The sequence below is a fragment of the Xenopus laevis genome, chromosome 6L (assembly GCF_017654675.1).
Source record: "Xenopus laevis strain J_2021 chromosome 6L, Xenopus_laevis_v10.1, whole genome shotgun sequence".
Classification (NCBI taxonomy): Eukaryota; Metazoa; Chordata; class Amphibia; order Anura; family Pipidae; genus Xenopus; species Xenopus laevis.
The window spans coordinates 18,284,938-18,304,322 of NC_054381.1; the positions used below are offsets into that span (position 1 = coordinate 18,284,938).

General features: G+C 40.7%; 1 protein-coding gene across 1 annotated transcript in view; it reads right to left on the reverse strand.

Annotated features, from left to right (window-relative positions):
• Positions 1-2,054: 2,054 nt before the first annotated feature.
• The window catches only part of adarb2.L (adenosine deaminase, RNA-specific, B2 (inactive) L homeolog), a 415,479-nt gene continuing 398,148 nt past the window's right edge, over positions 2,055-19,385 (reverse strand). Inside the window, exons 9-10 of the mRNA XM_041565811.1 lie at positions 6,945-7,123; positions 2,055-4,029 (exon numbers count right to left, since the gene is read on the reverse strand). Of these exons, the coding sequence (XP_041421745.1) occupies positions 3,853-4,029; positions 6,945-7,123 (356 nt within the window). The 3' untranslated portion in view covers positions 2,055-3,852. The remainder of the gene's footprint in view (positions 4,030-6,944; positions 7,124-19,385) is intronic.

Here is a 19,385-nt window from a genome sequence, read left to right on the forward strand (position 1 = left end):
CTGATTGGAAAGTTGCCAGAGTCTGGGTTGGATCAGGCAGAGAAAAGGGAAGAACTTGACATGGTCTGATCATCCATTGGGCAGTTCTGAAGACATGTTGGGTCTTATCAGCTGCTCCATATTGTTTTCCGTGGATATGGCTACAAGATCACTGACTTATGTATACATTGTTTGGTTAGGGCTTAGTTTACTATATAACCTGAAATATGTTTTATTTGAGCTTGCTATGCCTAGGACCTGACCACATGGAGTTCTTCCCATCACAACATTTATGATGCTGAGTTGTGCTAATTTTGAAACTACAGATAAACATTGTAGAATTTCAAATACTGTAATTTTTTTTCCCTAGATGCCCTGTCGTTATTTTTCCCTGGTAGTCATTTAGGTTTATTGCCCTATTATATTTAGGGCCATTGCACAGGAGACACGTTACTCTTTTTGACATTTCCATGGACTTGGGCATGACAGGTCAGTTTGTCATCCTCGCACGTTTTTTAAAGAGTTCTTAGGAGAGCGCATATTTTCTTTCAGCTGTTTTCCCCTTTGTTCTACAGTAACAGAGGAAGAAAAATGCACCAAGATACAATCAGTCGGAAGCAGCGAACGCTACACCCGAGACAGCGGAAATGACCAATTTGTCTTGTAGTTAAATAGAGAGCAAAAAAAAGCAAATCCATTGCAGCTCAAGCAAGAATGGATGGGGAGATTAAAGGATTAATGTGCTCTTATCTGAATCCCCTTGAGTAGTCCACTATTTTACAATGACCCGAGTAATTTATAAATGATCTGTTTGTTGGATGTTCATACTGTTATTGCAAATGGTTTAATCGGAGGGGAAAAAAATGTCTTTGTTTGCTTTGAAGATGACTCTGTTATCTTAATTCCACTCTTTAATATACAAAAGAAAATTTGTAAGCAGATGTTTGGACTCGAATATGCGCCTAAAGCAATGAACGTATGCAGGTCAAGTCATGAAAAATTGGTGCTCTAGTTGGACATGATCTAGGAAGGAGATATCCATTTGCGGTGAAACCTCCTTAACCCCTTTATTACTAAAGACGGTTGGTATATAACTTTGCTCTACCAATGCCGAACATAGACCCAATCATGCTGAAAGTTGACAGTCCCCAATAGTCCTTCTCAAAGGAAGCTGTACAAGATATCCCATGTAGGACTTGACTTTGTGAGTTCTTTCTCCAAGCACCTACTTCTATTTTATTTCAGTACTCCTGACCAAATTTATCTGTAATTTCTCTGGCTTATATAAAGATATTTTCTTTATATACATAAATACATTGATTACGGTTGTATGTAGTTTTAGCTTGGGGTAAATTCCTTAGTAGTGAAGGGTTAAGAATGGCACACATCTCAATTACTGAACCCAACCTCATAGATCCATGTCCATGGAAGAAGGGTGACATTTTTGTTTGGGGAAGCTACAAAGGAACCAGAAGATGACTGTTTGTATGGTGTTTGGTCTCTTTTTTGGTAGGCTATGCCTCACTATGCCTTATTTATCTTCTATTCCCATACCCATAGATGGCTTTCCATATGGTGTTTGATCTCTTTTTGGGGTCAGGCTATGCCTCTCTATGCCTTCATTACCCCCATAAGCCTCCTAAGTCCCTACATTTCTAGTTTTAAAAATTGGGAGATTAAGACCATGCCTCTATCAATTGATATCATGCCTCATCCACCCAGACTCTGCTCACTTTCTATTTAGCACCGCATTTCAGGTATTGAGCGCAGATATATTCACATGCCCCATATGTCCCCATATGGGAGTGAATAAGAGTCTTACGCACAAAGATAATGTAGTTCAGGTATGGGATCTGTTATCTGGAAACCCCTTATCCAGCAAGCTTCGAATCACTGAAAGGCCGTCTACCATAGACTCTATTTTATCCAAATAATTTAAATTTTCAAAAATGATTTCCTTTTTCTCTGTAATAATAAACCAGTGCATCGTACTTGATCCCAAGTAATACATAATTAATCCTTATTGGAAGCAAAACCAGCCTATTGGGTTTATTTAATGTTTACATGATTTTCTAGTGGACTTAAGTTATGAAGACCCAAATTACGGAAAGATCCGTTATCCGGAAAACCCCAGGTCCAGCTCATTCTGGATAATAGGTCCCATGCCTGTACTGTTCAGGGTATAAATATGCATAACATTAGATGCGTTTTTTAAAGGTATATGATCTCTGTTTGGGGATGCAAATCACCTGCTGTATTGCTATTCTCCTCTCCTCTAATCATGAATCAATACCATAAGCTGATAAACATAAGGATTCTCAAACACAACAACATCACAGTCAACTCTCATGAACTGAAACCCTAAGCCTTCCATGACAGCCAGCTGCCGGCCACACCAGGGGTGCCTTGGGCAGGAGAGTTGAGTTTGCCTTTACTAGTCTAAAGCATTGCTCTGCTTGCTGCATGTTGGAAGTTTCCTTGGGGACCAAAACTATGTAATAGTACCTTATATGGCAGAAACCCCCTCTATATATTTTATTCAACGAGTTAACTACTGGCACAAACCACATGCATCTTCTTGCAGAATGTTACAGGTAAAAGGGGTGGATACAGTAGGTTTGTACAAAAAATAAATAAATAAGTCTAAACAGTAAATTAAAATGGCATTTTGGTGCAATATCCTGTGCTGTAAGGGCAATGCCACATGGGCAGGGCTGTCTTTAGCTTAGGTGGGCCAAACAGATGTATGGGGCTTCAGGATTATATGCAAAATATGATGGCCCAATGCATGACCCTTCAGTTGCTGTTAAACATTGTCCTAGGCCTTCAACTATCCCCAAACCATAGGCTCTCTCTCTGCCCATTACCTTACCCTACCACTGCATCAGGAAACAGCAAAAGAGGCCGGCACAAGTCTGGACCACACCAAGTAGAGAAGTTGGAGTCAGATGGTAAAAGTTAAAAATTTACATTTTATTTTCCATAATTAAAAAGAGAAAGCCTGACTATGACTCTTAGTCATAGCTTAATAATAATAATAATAATAATAATAGTCATAGCTTAATAATAATAACATTTTTAACTTTTACCATCTGATTCAAACTTCTCTACTTGGTGTGGTCCAGGCTTGTGCCAGCCTCTTTTGCTGTTTCCTGGTGTTTGCTCCCTTTGCTAAAAGTCTGGGGCATGTGCACCCGGGCCCACCGTATGCAGTGGTAAGCTCTACCAATGTATCCCATACACTGGTTCCCTATTGTCATACCTACCACTGCATCAACAGATGGAGCAAAAATTATTGTGACATTTGGCTCAGAGGTCTCACCATGCCACTCCACGGAAAGAGATCATTAGCTTGGTGGACCATGTTGTGTCAAAACAAAGTTAGCTCCATCTGACTGACCATTGAGCTTTCTTTAGTAAAAGACACCATGTGACACAGGCCCAAAAGAATCACTGATACATGCGAATAGTCAGTAATCAAGGTCCAGCCTTCATCAACATCCAATCAACATCCAGTTATAAGGGCCCTCTCTCTTTATAGACTTCAGACCACTTCTAACCAATACATTAATTTAGGGCTATTAGCTGCATACCGGTTTGTTTGCTCCACTGAATTCCCCAGCTCTGATGCACAGTTAATCTACAGGTATACTAGAGGGAAACTATTGAAATTCTCTGTTTGTGTATGTTATCCCTCCTGCCTCCCTCAAAGGAGCAAACAATCAAAACATCATTTGTTCCATGTCTGAATTAAAAAAATAATCTAATGAGGTTTATCAATAACAAAATTTGCACAGAAGGAACAGAAACTGTGCCAGTCCAGCAGAATCCGGTGGAGGGGGAACAATATATATATATACACGTTTCCAGGATTTACAGAGTTAATAGAAACTGATCCTGTTCCGGGGGCTTTTTCACCCACATGCCCAGTCCTGATCTCTGAATGGCTTTAAACATTTGCTGCTTGACCGATTGGTAGACTGGATGCGCCAGCTTGGCATCACAATACACTGCCGGGGTTTCCTTGTGACTCGAAATCCTTGTGCTCAGCTGGAAAACAAAAGCAGTAGACAGGTACAGTTAATACATCGGTGTCCACTGGGGGGTGTTATTGACTCAGTTGGGCAGCTCATTGCATGTATATGCATTTAGGACTTACTTTTGAAATATTCATGGTATATTTTTGTCATTGAAAGACAAATTTTCGTTTTCTTTTATGTTGTTTTTGAAACTGTGCCATCATTTTGTGTACCCAGAGCAGAAAAGCATCTGTTAGCAAAGACTAATGTCTCCAATTAAATCATGTCAGCAGAGTGAAGCTTAAGGCTACCGTCAGAGGGGCGACTTTCTTACAGGGATTTATTGCAGTGGAAAGGTCTTTGGATGGGGTGAGGCACATATGCAGCTGTTCTATGGGAAACCTATATACCTTTAGGGCATCAAGCTGCATTGCTAAACAGAAAAGTATATTGAACTTTCTGTTCATCAACAGATGCCCTCTGGTCCCAAAAGCTGTTTTTGAATCATGGCCCTGGAATCCTGCATACTGTTCCATAGAATCCTTATTGCACCAGATTGCTCTGTCTCAACCTGCTATAAACATAATTATATTTTTAGAATCCAAGGACCAGGATTTCTTAAACTGAGTCTAGCCATACTTGTAACTACAGTGAGACAGGCTACCATTGTTATGGTACAGGTGGTACTATTATTGTGAGATCCCTAGGTGGCACTGTTACATGTAGAACTGCTACTGTATATGTCATTCTGTTCTGAAGGAAATTGCTTTCTCTAGTACCTGTCTGTCTAGTTTTTTCTTTCTCTCAACTTGTAGCCAGTTCAACCATGTTCTTTTCCAGTAAAACCTGTTCCACTACCACTGTGAGCCTCTTCTGTTCTAATTGATTCATCAAATATTCTGGGCCCCATTATGCCTGAATGTCAGTGGACCCTGTGGGGTCAGACAGCAGAGACCAATAAACAGAAATGGCCACCCGTCCCAACTGATGCAAATCTGTGACTCAACAGACAGTGAAGATGAAAGAAGAGGAGTCAACTGGAGACAGTGAATGAGTGGCAGAACAGAAGGTGAAAGAGAAGAGCAAAACATAAATGTGGGAGGAGAGTTCATGAGAGAAAGGGTAGTGAGAAGAGTTGAAGAGAGGAAGTGGAGAGAAGGTAGGACAGAAGAACAGAAGAAAAGTAGTGTAAAGGGGAGAGAAGTGTGAAAAGTAAAGGGGAGATGAGAAATTGGAAGGTTGGAATACCATGAAGGTGGAATGGAATTAGTGAAAAAACAGAATGGAAGAATAGAAAATGGGATAGAAGCACATAATTGAAAGGTATAATAAAGAAGATAATGTTATAGAAGGAAAGCAGAAGCCAAAGTCAGTGGTTTTCTAACTGCATGGAGCACTGTGGTGGTACAGACAGGCAAAATAAAACCCATGTACAAGGGATATGGAGGAAAACAAGCAGAGGGAGTCTGTAAACATAATACTGACATTTGGAAGGAGACTTCTTGAGAGTAAGGGGAGCAAGAAGAGTTGGAGAGAGAAAGTGGATAGAGATGTGAGGGCAAATACGAACAGAGAGAAAAAAAACTGAAGGAGAGAATGCAGGACAGAATGAGGAGAACAGAAGAAAAAAGAAAGTAGTGAAAAGGGGAAAGAAGAGGGAAAAAGTAAAGGAGGAGAGGAGAAATTGGGAGGTTGGAATACCATAAAGCTGAAACACGGTGGAAAAATAGAATGGAAGAATAAAAATAGGAAAGAAGCTCGTTCAAACGATAGAACAAAGAAGATAGTGTTAGGGAAGGAAAGCAGAAGCCAAAGACAATGAGGGGGTAGAAAATTCAGAAGAGCAAAGAGTTCTTTAACTGGGTATAAACTTCCCCGAGGGGGTCATAGTGTAAACCTCCCCCCACCCTGAGCAGCAGCTAAAGGTAGGGAGAGATGTTAAGTAGCTTCTGGGAGAAGTCAGTTCATGTGGCATAGCAGGTACAGTAGGGAGGTAGAGTGAGTAGAGTGTTGACCAGATGAAGATTCTTAATTAGTTGCTGAGACACAACTCCCAGATAAAGGCTGTCCATGATGGTGAGAGTTTTAGATCATAATCAACTGAAAGGCCCTTCATTGAATGATACAATTTTATTAAATAATGGTTCTTTACAAGGACTGTGTTGCCCACCTCAAGAGTCAACTCTGGCCTTGATCACCAACTGACTGTGATGGGTGTCGATGGGAACTGTAGTACAACAATTGCCAGAGGCTTGTAGAGTTCAACATCCCTGATATAGAGGATGGCATTGGTTTCCCCCTCTTTACACTACCTGCAATTGACTGTGCAAAATGGAACTTATTATGGAGCACAATAAATAATAGATTACGCCGTGTAACAAAAGATAGGATCACAAGTGTCAATAAATCCCTTTTAGCCTTAAAAATAAATGATTTTGTCAATAACTATGGAAATCACTCACTTCCACGGCCTGGAAAAAGGCTTTTATTCAGAAATTCAATGAGCTCTTTCACTGAGCACCATCTAATTACTTCCCTTAAAATGCACATTAATAATACTAGCTAGGACTCTTACTCTCAGGGTGAGAGCCTCTCATATGGGCAAAGTGCATAAAACATCCCTGTTGCTTAAATCCTGAGCCACGTATTTATCTGTGCTACTCACCTGGGGCAGCTTGAGAGACGCGCCAATGAATGATGATATCACTGACAGTATAGGAGTGCTCAATGATGTCATTTGTGCCACATTACTAATGGAAATGTCTAATATAATAAAATCAGCTACCAGCCGCTAACTGATAAGATAATAAGAACACACTACTGGATTCCATGATCGGTATCAACGCCCTTGGCCTTATATGATTAGCATACTGTATGTATATATAAACATTGTTTGAAAATTTAACTTCCTTGTTGGAATGAATGAATCTCAAGTCCTGGCCATACCTTCCCATAAAGTCTGGCCCATCGGGTGTACAACGTGTGCTTGCAGAGCCTTGATGAACTGCCACAGCTTTTTTTCCCTGTTGTTGCATTGATCACTTCCGGTTCGGTGCTGCCCACTATCCAGTTCAGGCTGAAGTTGGGAGATTTCCCTGGCTGGCGAGTTTCAGCATTGCTTACCCCTGCCAGAAAGACATATAGACGTAGGTTATTTCAAGGACGAAATAAAAAAAATCATCAAAAATGCTGCCAGCGGGAGCCATATCAAGAAGTCAGAAGCCTACAAGAGATCTATATTATAGCATTGTCTCTCTGCTACTAGAGCCATACACTTACCTTGCTTAAAAAGAAGGCAAGGGGAGGAGGCATTAGCTAGGCTGAATCGGCCATGACCATATGGAAACCACAATGGATTATGTGCACCCCCATGTAGCTAAAAGTTTAATTAGGATTTTACTTATTCAGTTGGAATTCCGTACCTGTATAAATGTCCCAAGCCTTCTCATTGAACCTACACAATTTAATGACTTTTCCCATAGCCTCTAATAACATTGGTTGACATTTGCAGTGTTGAACTGGCCCACCAGGATGCAAAAAAGTAAAGATACGTATGTCTGGAGATGTTGCAGTAGACTCACTACGTTTGGTCTAGGTAGGTACACATGTCCCAGACCCTCATCTACGGGAGAAATTCATAGTTCACCACCAGATAAAAATGGGCTTGACACATAACCTGACCACAGTCAAAAGGGTGGTGCTTAAAAAAAAGTTATTTATTGTACAAATATTACATCTCTCTAAAGGCCTTACTCGTTTCGTGCCAAGGAACTATTTGTGCAATGAATAAATTTTTTTCAGCAGCAGCCTTTTAACTGTGGTCCGGCTATGCGCCAAGTCCATTTCAACTTGGCCAAGGTACAAGATGGACCTTCTCTTAACCCAAATGTTTGACTGTTGATGGCTATCCCCAGGGGTGAGTTGAGAAACTTATCTCAGGCAGTTACCTTTAAGAGCCGAATTTCCGGTTATCAAACCATGGTTATGTCCGGTTACTAAGCTCAACTATACTTAGTGTCAGGATCATCATGGACCCCCACCTCAGAAAGTTGAGCATGGAGACAGGGGGGGGGGTGGCACCACAAATCCCACCTCTGGGCAGCGATGAAGCGCTTAGTGAGAGTGCTTACTGACTGGGGAGGGGGACCTGGTCTGTCACAGTACTTCTGCTTTCTCTGCCCCACTTCCACCGCGCGTAACGTCATTGTGTACACGCCTTAAACAAGAACGGTGCCCCCTCCTCCACGACTCACTCTTCGCGCCGAACAGCACTGCTATAGGCGCAACCCACTCCCTCCCACCCAGTCAAAAGAGTGTTATGAGTTATTTAAAAAAGAAAAGCTACTCCTGAGTGCAGTTTCATCTACTCTAAAGTTTATTGCAAGTGTATTTGTCCCAGCATTGCAGTTAATTGATCCTTTGCCTGTTATTCGGTTATGATATAGGTTATGATACTGCACATTCAGTGGCCGGCATTGGGGGTAAGATAATAAAGGCGTTATACAGTTGTCATTACTATGCAAGTGTTTTTTGGATTTGACAAGGATCTGGTGATATATGATATCATTATAAATAAAGCTGTGGCCGACCTTCACCCACACTCCTGTCTCAGAGACACTTATTTATGACCATCAGGGGGCAAAGGGTATTGCATAGGTGGTTGCAGGGCGTAAGGGGAGGCAGTTAGGGATGCCCTGGCTATACCATGGGCATGCCCATAACTATATGAGAACAAAAAGGAGAAAGGGAGGAAAGGATAGATGATAGTATATCACTACTGCACTGCTTTAGAGCTAGAGGGCCCTGGGACCAGTTGCAGCTCTTCAAGAAATTGATATCCCCAGTCCTCCCAGCAAACTGTATGACATATTAGTGAAGTTTAGTCTGCAAACATGTAGTATATGTAACAGATAATTGTCCCACTCCATAAGATTTATCCCACTGCACTACCAGGAAGGAAGCACCGCAAGCCGTTTTGCAGAATTTCAACCATTTCTCTTATCCCGTGAGAGCGGAATACTTAGTTCAGTACAGGATGGGGGTTCCACCGCTGCAGCAATTAGAATGCTAAACACTCTGGTTAGTGCCTAGACAATTTAACTGAAGATGTGAACTTATCTGTCAAAAGTGAAATAATTGCTGTCAGAAACGATGTTGAGAAACAGATATGATCTGAGCTGCACGGGAAATTGCGGCTGGGAGATCCCTGCGCATGGGGGCGGCGTGACATTTCTGATCACATCATTACTTAATGAACAGCAATGTCCGACAGTCACTGCGTACGTCTCGCTGGTGTTTTGTCGAAAATGAATAATACAGGAAACAGATTCTGTGTAATTACGGCGGAACTCATATACCCTGCTTGAATATTACAGATAGATATTATAGGGTTGTTATGGTGTTTCCATGGTGCTGCTGCTGGGGTAGATTTACTGTGAATCAGAGAATCACTGGATGCATGTCAGGAGAGGGGAGAATTATTCTGTAAATGTCTCCTGTCGGCATCTGAGCGAACAGATCAGTAGACTAAAGTGTAATTACTGAATTACTAAAGTAGTTCTTGCAGCAATTCATAAATAAAATATTAAAAGAAACTGGCTAAGAGTGATCTTCTGAGAACTTTTGCTACTGCTTAGTGGATACAACTCAGGGTTCCAGAATTGATTGAACATGCAGCAAGTTAGCGCTCTGATCTGCACTTCTACCTTGTAGCTAGGGTTGGCACCTTTTTATAGAATTTCTACCGGCCGGTGGTGGGGGCCATGATGCAGAGCCGGGCCAACCCAGCCAGGCGCCCTAGGCAACCTGGCTGGCCAATAGCTCCGGCTGAGTGTGTGCTCTGGTGCGCATGTGCATAACGGCGTTATAGTGCGCATGCGCGAAACTGCGTTTTGACCCTCATGCGCGAAACTATGCGAAGTTGCGCTATGGCGCGCATGCGCGAAACTACGTTCGCGCATGCGCAAAAGTGCAATTAAGAAAAAATATCCATGGCAGTCGGGGAGAGACAGGACCCGACAATGGGGTGGGCGACAGAGCAGGTAAGTGCCTGGCGCCCCCCCAGCTTTGCGCCCTAGGCACATGCCTACTCTGCCTACCCCTAGTTCCGGCCCTGCCATGATGTAAAAGGGGCTGGTCCTGATGTAAAAGGGGCTGGTCCTGATGTAAAAGTTGGCCGAGCCACGTCGCAAGATGGCCAGAAGGCAGCTCCTGGCACAGAAAAGTTTTGTTTCAAGCGGATTGGGGGCGGCCCAAGGGCTTTTGTTAAGGGTATTACAAATCTACCGGCAACTACATTGCCGGTAAATTTGTAATAACGGCCCCAGCCTTGGCAGGTGTTTTACGGGCTAGGCCAGTAAAATACTGGACGGGTGGCAACACTAGTTGTAGCACCGGGATCCTAGGGTTAATGTCAGCCAGGCATGATCTGCAAGCAATTTTATGTTATCTCTGTACTTGCGCAGAAGAGCACTCGGAGCAATTTTACATTTATTTGTTTCAATGATTTACATTATCCCCAGGTTAGAAGAAAGGCTTGTGCTAAACCTGTAAGCAGAGCAACATCACAAGACTTCCCTCTGCTTACTTATTTGATTTTCTGCTGACTGTGGCTAGTTGGAAGATCTGACCAGCAGGTGGTGCTATTATTTCAAATTTGAATTTCAGGTAAAGTTGCTGTACTGTGTTAGCCAGTAAAAATGTTACAGGGCAACCCTTTTGAAATAAAAAAAATAACAAAAGCGGTATAAAGGTAATATAATCATAGCAAGCTTTCAGAACATCTACACTACAATGTTCTGAAAGCTTGCTATGATTATATTAGTTAGCCAATAAAGGTATCACTTTTATACCACGTTTGTTATTTTTTATTTCAAAAGGGCTGCCCTGTAATATTCAAATTTGAAGAGAGACCTGCACTTGTCACCAGATGCTGAGGCTAAATACTGCAGTACAGGGATGAGACCTGTTATCCAGAATGCTCTGGACCTGAGATCTTGAAATTGGGATAGGGACATCTCCCATTGACTGACATGACCTCAACAGGTCTGAGATGGCGAATTAGGGCTAGATGACAGATTAGGGCTTTTTGCAGCATCTTGGGTATAATAAATCTCGAACAATGTGGCTATTTTTTTTCACGAATGCAGGGTTGCCACCTGGCCAGTATTTTACTGGCCTGGCCGGTAAAAATGAAGCTTGATTTCAATGTTATTGATAGGAAAAAACAACAAGAATATAGGAAGGCCGGTGTTTTTTTTCCCAGAAAAGGTGGCAACCCTAGCTCCAAACAGCCCTACAAGATAAATCAGAGGATTAGTAAATAACCCCCAGATATGTGAAGTAATTTGCACAAATCTGTGTATAACTCACTTCTGCTACTGCGTGATATGTAGCACACATTTAGTTGTTTGTGGTGCTACAGGAGTCCTGTGCCTCCGCTATATGGGAGAGCAGTTACACTTTTAAATGGCGTGCCTCCACCCAAGGTCAGGACAGGCTGAACTGTAATTCCCCTCCCTGGGAACTTCTCTGATCCGCAATACACATACACGTTTGACAGGACACTATTCCTTTAAATTACAGTGATACAGGTAGCCTGCCAGCCAGGAGCAACTTCACTGAATAATGCAGCTAATGATCTCTGAACTGCTGAGGGGAATCCCCACTTATGTGGCAGTTGCTTCAAAGTCCTGAGAAGGACTCCCTTTGGCTTTCCGTGCCCTGAGAAGAGCACGCTTTGTTCTTCAGAGCCCTGACAAGGACCCCCTTTCCTTCCGCACCCTAAAGAGAGCGCGCTTTTCTGCCACTGGGGTTCCTTACTATCTTTCCCACACAGAAACTCTGGGAGTATGTACTTGTAGTCTGCTGATTCTCTCTCTCTCCCAGCAGCCCTTTCTCTCTCCCTCTTCCTTCCTGTCAGCTCACACAGGGTGCGGCTCCTCCCCCTCCTTGCACAGAAACAAAACAGAGGAGAGACAAGAGTAAACAGCTCTCCTACATGTGCTCAATTTTGCTTTTGTTTCTTTGAAAAAAAGGGGCCTATTTACTAACATTTTGGTTTTTTTTCACAAACAGCTCTGTCCATTGTTCAGTTGAAATGGTTTCCCAATGTTGTTGATGTTGCGTTGTTGATCTAGTTTGCCTGGCTTCTGCTGTAGACAGAAAAACAGACTGAAACGGATACTGTCATGGGAAAATGTTTTTTCTTTTCCAGATCACACAGATTTTTTTATATTTCATATTGAAATCTGACATGGGGCCAGGGCCAGATTTACATCGTCGGCACCCCTAGGCCCACTGTCGTTTGTCGTTCAGCAGCTCTCCAGTTTGCCGTTTCAGCAATCTGGTTGCTAGGGTCCAAATTACCCTAGCAACCATGCATTGATTTGAAAAAGAGACTGGAATATGAATAGGCGAGGCCTGAATAGAAAAATGAGTAATACAAAGAAGCAATAACAATACATTTTTAGTCTTACGGAGCATTTGTTTTTATAGATGGGGTCAGTGACCCCCATTTGAAAGTTGGAAAGAGTCAGAAGAAGAAGGCAAACAATTAAAAAGCTATAGAAAAGAAAAAAAAAGGCCAATTGGAAAAGTTGCTTAGAATTGGCCATTCTATAACATACTAAAAGGTAACCTAAAGGTGAACCACCCCTTTAAGCTGGCGATAATTCCAAATTTGCAGCGTATAATGGATACAGGGGGAGAAATAATAAGAAATAATAAATAACCAGGGGACTATAAGTAAAGTTGTAATAGGGTGTGTTCAATTTTCTACCCATCTAGGGGAGTGCCACTGTAACACTTGTGTTAGTCTGGCCAGATAATAACGTTTGATTTTGGGTAGGTCCCAGGCCTATGTTTAGGTCTTAGATATTGTAGCTCTTTTATTGCGCCATATTAAAGAAGAGATTTGGGACTGGAGGGTTCTGAGCTCTTTATCAGGGACTCTAAGCGCAGAGACACATGCTCAGATTCGGGGAGAGTTACAGTGGCGTAACTTGATGTTGCTGGGCCCCACAGCAAATTAATTTTAGGGCCCCCAACATATCCAGTGTTTGTCCTGTTTTACCAATATATATGTTCAAATTGCTCATCAATGAGAGCCTTATGGGGCCCCCTGTACCTCCTGGGCCCCTCTGCAGCCGCAGGGTCTGCTTCCTCTGTAGTTACGCCCCTGAGAGTTAGTCTCCTGGTGATAAATCGCCTCTTCTCAGAGCCGAATTTAAATAGTGGGCACCCCTAGGCCCGCTGACGTTCATCACCCCTCCCTTTAATCCTGGCAAATTTTCATAATCAGGACTGAAGCAATGGAGATTGGTGCATGGGAAATTTAAAAAACTATTATCTCCTGGGTATCCCCAGTGTTTCTAAACCAATGTGGGTGTGTTTGGGCAGCATGTCGCCCCCTAAAATCCTGCCGCCCTAGGCCCGGGCCTTGGTGGCCTTTCCTCAAATCCAGACCTGCCTCTACTTCGGGGCGGCTAATTTCCCTGAAGAATCTCTTACATTACAGCCGGCGGGAGGCAGTTCAGGGAAATTAGTCGCCCGAAGAAGAGGATTTTATTGCTGGGTGACTAATCTACCCGAATGTGAGCGTGTGTTTCTGCCATAATTGGTAAAATACTCATTTATACTCCACTGATCCTCTCCAGTAGAGATATCAAGTTTGACATCCATGTATTCATTAGATTATCTGAGGTGGGTGTAGATTTTATGAACCTGTTCAGTGGCATCTTCTAATTTGACTCCTAAATATTTCACTCTTTAGCCAGCAAAAATGAACAATCATTCTAACAAAATCTTTTAGCAAAGGGCAACTGGAAATTAGCAAAAGAAAAAAAGACGAGAAAAGCCAAATCCATTTAAATTCATCAGAGTTTATTTGTGGCGGACACCAAGGATGGTGATTTTAGCGGAACAGTTCTTCCAGCAGCTTAGAGGCGCCATGTAAAGCCCCCGAACTTTCTTATCCGCTCGTCACATCATGTAGATAAATTCGGGGAAATATTTCAGCTGGTGTAAGAGACAGAACAGGCAGAGCGGAGCTGTCAGCGCTTCTTTGTGACTCTGTGTAATGTATGCAGCCAACATCTTGCAGGGGATTTATCAAAGCTTTTCAACTGTTCTGCAAAATTAATCTAGTTTTGCGCTGACATTTTTAAGATGAAAATATTTTCATAGATAAATCCCTTGGCCACACTGCTGTGGGTGTTTTTTTTTGTCCAACGAAGAAAAGGTTTTGCTGTGATATTATTAAAAAATATTCTTTTAAGCAAAATACATGATAAACTAAAGGTCTGTTTTTTCATTTATTTCCATTTTCATTTTACAATTAAATTTAGCGCAAGTATTATTAGCAGCAACAAAAAAAATTCTAGGTGATATTTTCTATAAATTTGCTCAATTTTGGCATGGTGTGCTGGTCGCTTATAGGAATGCAATTTTAAAGGGGATGTATGGTCAAAACTTTTAATCCCCCTTTGGCTTCGGGGAGGAAATAGAAGAATTTTTCAAATTGCAAATCATTTTTTTGGAGTTTTTTTGCTGCTTGCAGCGCAATCATATCCCCCTCATACCTGCTCATGCTGCAGCAACGCGCAAAACCTTCACGGCCCATGGCTGTCTCTTCTTCTTGGCCTGTCTGCCTACCAATGAAAAACGAGTAGGCAGACTTTGCAGAAGCCTGCTAGATGTGCCTCATCGTCACTCCAACCGTCAATGCCTACTCATTTTTCATTGGTAGGTGGGTGGGACTAGCAGAAGAGGCAGATTTTGTGAAATGAACATGGTAATTAGGGGGTGTGGCCACAAAAATGGGCAAGGTCAAAAAAAATTTTGTCACGCTACGTATACGGCAACTTTTTTGTCCCTCTTTTTATTTCCAAAATGTTGGGAGGTATGACACTATACTCTATAGACTGGGTAAGAAACATGCCATTTATAATGTCATTGTATACTAGGGGGCAGATTTATCAAGGGTCGAATTTCGAAGTGAAAAAAACTTAGAAATTCGACCATCGAATAGGGTAGTCCGACATTCAAAGTCGAAGGATTTTTAAGATCGTACGAATTTCCAAAAAAAATCCTTTGACATCTCAAAACTTTGCCAAATACTGGCTATAGGTTCTAGGAGGTCCCCATAGGCTAACAAAGCAATTCGGCAGGTTTAAGGTGGTGAAGTTATGAAGTATTTTCAATTCAAATCGAAGTCGAATTTGGCCTATTCGATGGTCGAAGTACCCAAAAATTACTTCGCAATTCAAAGTTTTTTAATTCGAAAATTCACTTCGACCCTTAGTAAATGGGCCCCCATATGTTATGATATACTAAAATGTCTTGGTTCAGAATACGAATAAAATAGTTTATTAAATTATATGTAGACAGGTATGGGACCAGTTATCCAGAATGCTCAGGACCTGAGGTTTTTTGTACAAGGGATTTTTCCGCATTTGGATCCCCATGCTTTAAGTCTACTAAAAAAAATAACAGCTTAACAACAAATACACCCAATTGAATTGTTTGCCACCAAAAAGGACTATTTATTTACTTATCTAATTTAGGATCAAGTACAAGGTACCGTTTTATTATTACAGAAAAGTGTGAATTAGCTAATTAATATGAAGTCTATGGGAGATGGCCTTTCTGTAATTTGAACCTTCATGGATAATGGGTTTCTGGTCCCATACACAAACACACACAGATATATATTGAATAAAGTACCCCCTATTGTAAATTATAAGGATATTATAAGTCACCGAGGATTTCTATATATGTAGAATTTACTGCCATAATTATCACATTTCACTTCTTATCTTGACAATGGCTATTGGATCTAATATATATACAATATATACTGGATAAAAAGCCTGACGGAAGACCGAAACATTGGAATAATAAAGAAACGTTATCTCTTTATATATATATATATATATATATATATATATATATATATATATATATATATATATATATATATATATATATATATATATACACACACATATAGTCCTAGTCTATACAGGGGTTAACTAGTCCTTCTTTTTCAGGCACCCAAGAGAGAGGTTTGCAGCCCATGACCCAAATATCTGTTTTAAATGACCCACAAAAAATCCAAGAGTCGCACAAAGCAGGAAAAAAAGGGCTTTGTCTGTGATTTGGTACCCGCAGCTGAGAGAAATGCTTACTGGCCTGAGCAGTACAATGTGACAGGCGATACCACCGTTGCTCCAGAGACAGAGAGAAAAATTCCGTAGCTACGGGACATGGATGAAACACAGATGCAGAGAAACCAATGGGAGGGGGCCCAAATGGAAGGGGAATTAGCAGACGCTTTGCATGATACAGAGGAACACAAAACAAAAACAAGCGTCGGGGGCGCTTGGTCCCTGTCACACAGAATTCTCACTTTGTGCGTTGATGAACATTCCCCACAGATATGAAGTTACACGTGTTACCGGAATATGATATGGGAAAGGAGTAAACCTACTGAATGTGTTTAACAGATGCCATTCTTTCCAGCTTCCATTAATATGCTAATTCTTTCCAAATAAAGGCACAGTATTATCCATTAATAACAACATTGCCCTCCCATTGATCTATAGCAATGTACACTGATCTACATAGGAGAACCAGGAGACAATTCAATGCTTAATTGCGTTTCTTTATGGTGTTCATTTTTAATATGAATATTTTCCCTATCGCTCACACTCAATATGGGCAGTTTCATTATATTTATAGGCAGATCTATCAGTGGTCAATTTTTTTATTTATTCTTTACTCTAATAAATTTGAATATACTCACAACTCAAATGGGAGGTTATTTAAGAAAAAATTGTGAACGTCTAATATTCGATGGAATAGTCCAGACCCGAAAATTCTAATCAAACTCAAATCGAGCTTTCCCTCCGAAAAAAACTTTAATGTCAGTAACATATTCAAATGGTTCAACGGATCTCTGCCATTGACTTGTAAATGAACACAGCAGGCTTGAGGTGCGAATAAAAGAGTAAGAACTGTTTTCATGGTCAAGTTGTGGTAAATCACTTGTGATGGGTGAATACATTTGCCAGGCGCAATTTCGCTGCCGGCGAATAAATTCGCAGAACTGCCTAGAAATTTCGCTGACAAAGTCAAGAAATTTTGGATGCGCGTCGGTAAAGTCGATCGCTTCAAATCCATTGTGCGTCAACATTATTCGGACGCCCATTGACTTTAACGCGAGCATTAAAATTGACGCGAGCTTCAGAATTGACGTGGGACTCAAAATTGCCTCAAAATACGCATTTTGTGCAACTGTGCAAATTCGCCCATCACTATAAATCACACATTCGAATTTACATTTTAATTGGGGGATTCAAATTCGAATGTGTGAAATGTGATACCAAAAAAATTCAAAAATGTGAATTCTAATCTGCTATTCGACCCTAATAAATCTGCCTCTTAATGTATGAGTGAGAAATGCTGAAGAGATGCCCAATTAGAATTAAACCAAGACCCCAGAGCTATCTAAGCACCAATGCACCACCTCTACCCTACTCAGGCTGACTTTATTTACAATGGCAGTGACAACAACCTTGTACCCTAAATTTACAATACACATTCAACACAACTTTTGTCTATGTAGAAAAAGTGCATAAACATTATCTGAACAGCCAGAAATAAATATAAATGTATTAAATCCACAGATTGAAAGTAAACCATATTACTCATTAGGATTTTTTCCCAACCTTAGGCTCACAGTGTAATCAAACCCCTCCTTCAACCTGTTCCATTGTGAAGTGATGTTCCTGTGCTTTCCATAATGGGTTGTGCACAGATTCTCTGAAAAGCAGAGGGGCTTCAAGTTTCCAGAATCAATCATGGTGTACAACAAGATGCTGTAAGAAGATGGGATCCTGCTGGCTTGTTTTTTACCCTAAAATTGGACTCTCTCATTAGGGCCTTCCTGGTTCTTCAATTCCCTTGATATATTTAATTGCTTCTATCACATTACCTCTCTCCCTTCTTTTGTGAAAGGTGTACATTTAAGGGCTTTATATTATAATAATATGGAGCAATAATCAGAAATAATTTCCCTTAATTATGACTGGCCTCATAGTAAATACAATGTACAATACAACTGGTATTACAACCCCTGTCCCTGAGAATGTTTTATGTATACAGATCATTTACTAAACTCCGGAAGCCAAAAATCCGAAAATTCAGAAAATGTTTTTTTAGTATAAAATCCGAATTTTTAGTAAAAAAAAACAAAACATTTTTCTAGATTTATTATACCCCGAGGATGGAAAAAGTCAGAATCTGAAAAAATCCAGCATCTCAGATCTGGCGAAGTTTCATATAGATTTCATAGATTATAGATTTTGATCTGCGCTGGGTTTCGTGCAATAATCCGAAGATTTCAGGGTGTTCGGACAAAAATCTGAGTTTTCGGTGGAAAATCCAAAAAAATTCACAAGATTCATATTTTTCATGATTTCCTTTTTCTCTTTAATAATAAAACCTTGTACTTGATCCCAACTAAGATATAATTAAAGTGGTTGTTCACCTTTGAGATAACTTTTAGTATGATGTAGAGAATGATATTCTGAGCCAATTTGCCGTTTTTTATTATTTGTGGTTTTTGAGTTATTTAGGTTTTTATATGGCAGTTCTCCATTTTGCAATTTCAGCATTCTGGTTGCTAGGGTCCAAATTATCCTAGCAACAATGCATTAATTTGAATAAGAGGCTGTAAGGGGAATAGGAGAGGCCTGAATAGAAAGAGGAGTAATTAAAAGTAGCAATAACAATACATTTGTAGCTTTACAGAGCATTTGTTTTTAGATGGGGTCAGTGACCCCCATTTGAAAGCTGGAACGAGTTAGAAGAAAAAGGCAAATAATTAAAAAATTATAACAAATAAATAATGAAGACAAATTGAAAAGTTGCTTTGAAATGGCCATTCTTTAACATCCTAAAAGTTTTGTTAAAGGTGAACCACCCCTTTAAGCAAATAAGTCTTGCTAGTATACCTCTACTCTACAAATAACCTTTGAGAGGGGTGTATTTAACATAGATCCAACAACATTCCTTTCGTTCAAAATCCTAAAAGGAAATAAAAACCCTCAAAATAAATTCATGCAAAATCTGCTTGGAAAATAAAGTTAGCGAAGAGTAAAATGCCACCTATGTCTCCAGTTGTAAGCAGGGCAACACCACAATACTTTGCTTTTCTCCCAAAATGAATTTTCAGCCGACTGTAGCTAGTTGGCCAAAATGAGCAGCAGGTGATGTTTCTAATGCATTATCTTGTCAAATGAGGAGTGCGCTGAGCAATTTTACATTCACTTTGAGGGTTATATTTTCCTTTAAGTCCATGCTATCACCTACTATTAACTGAGA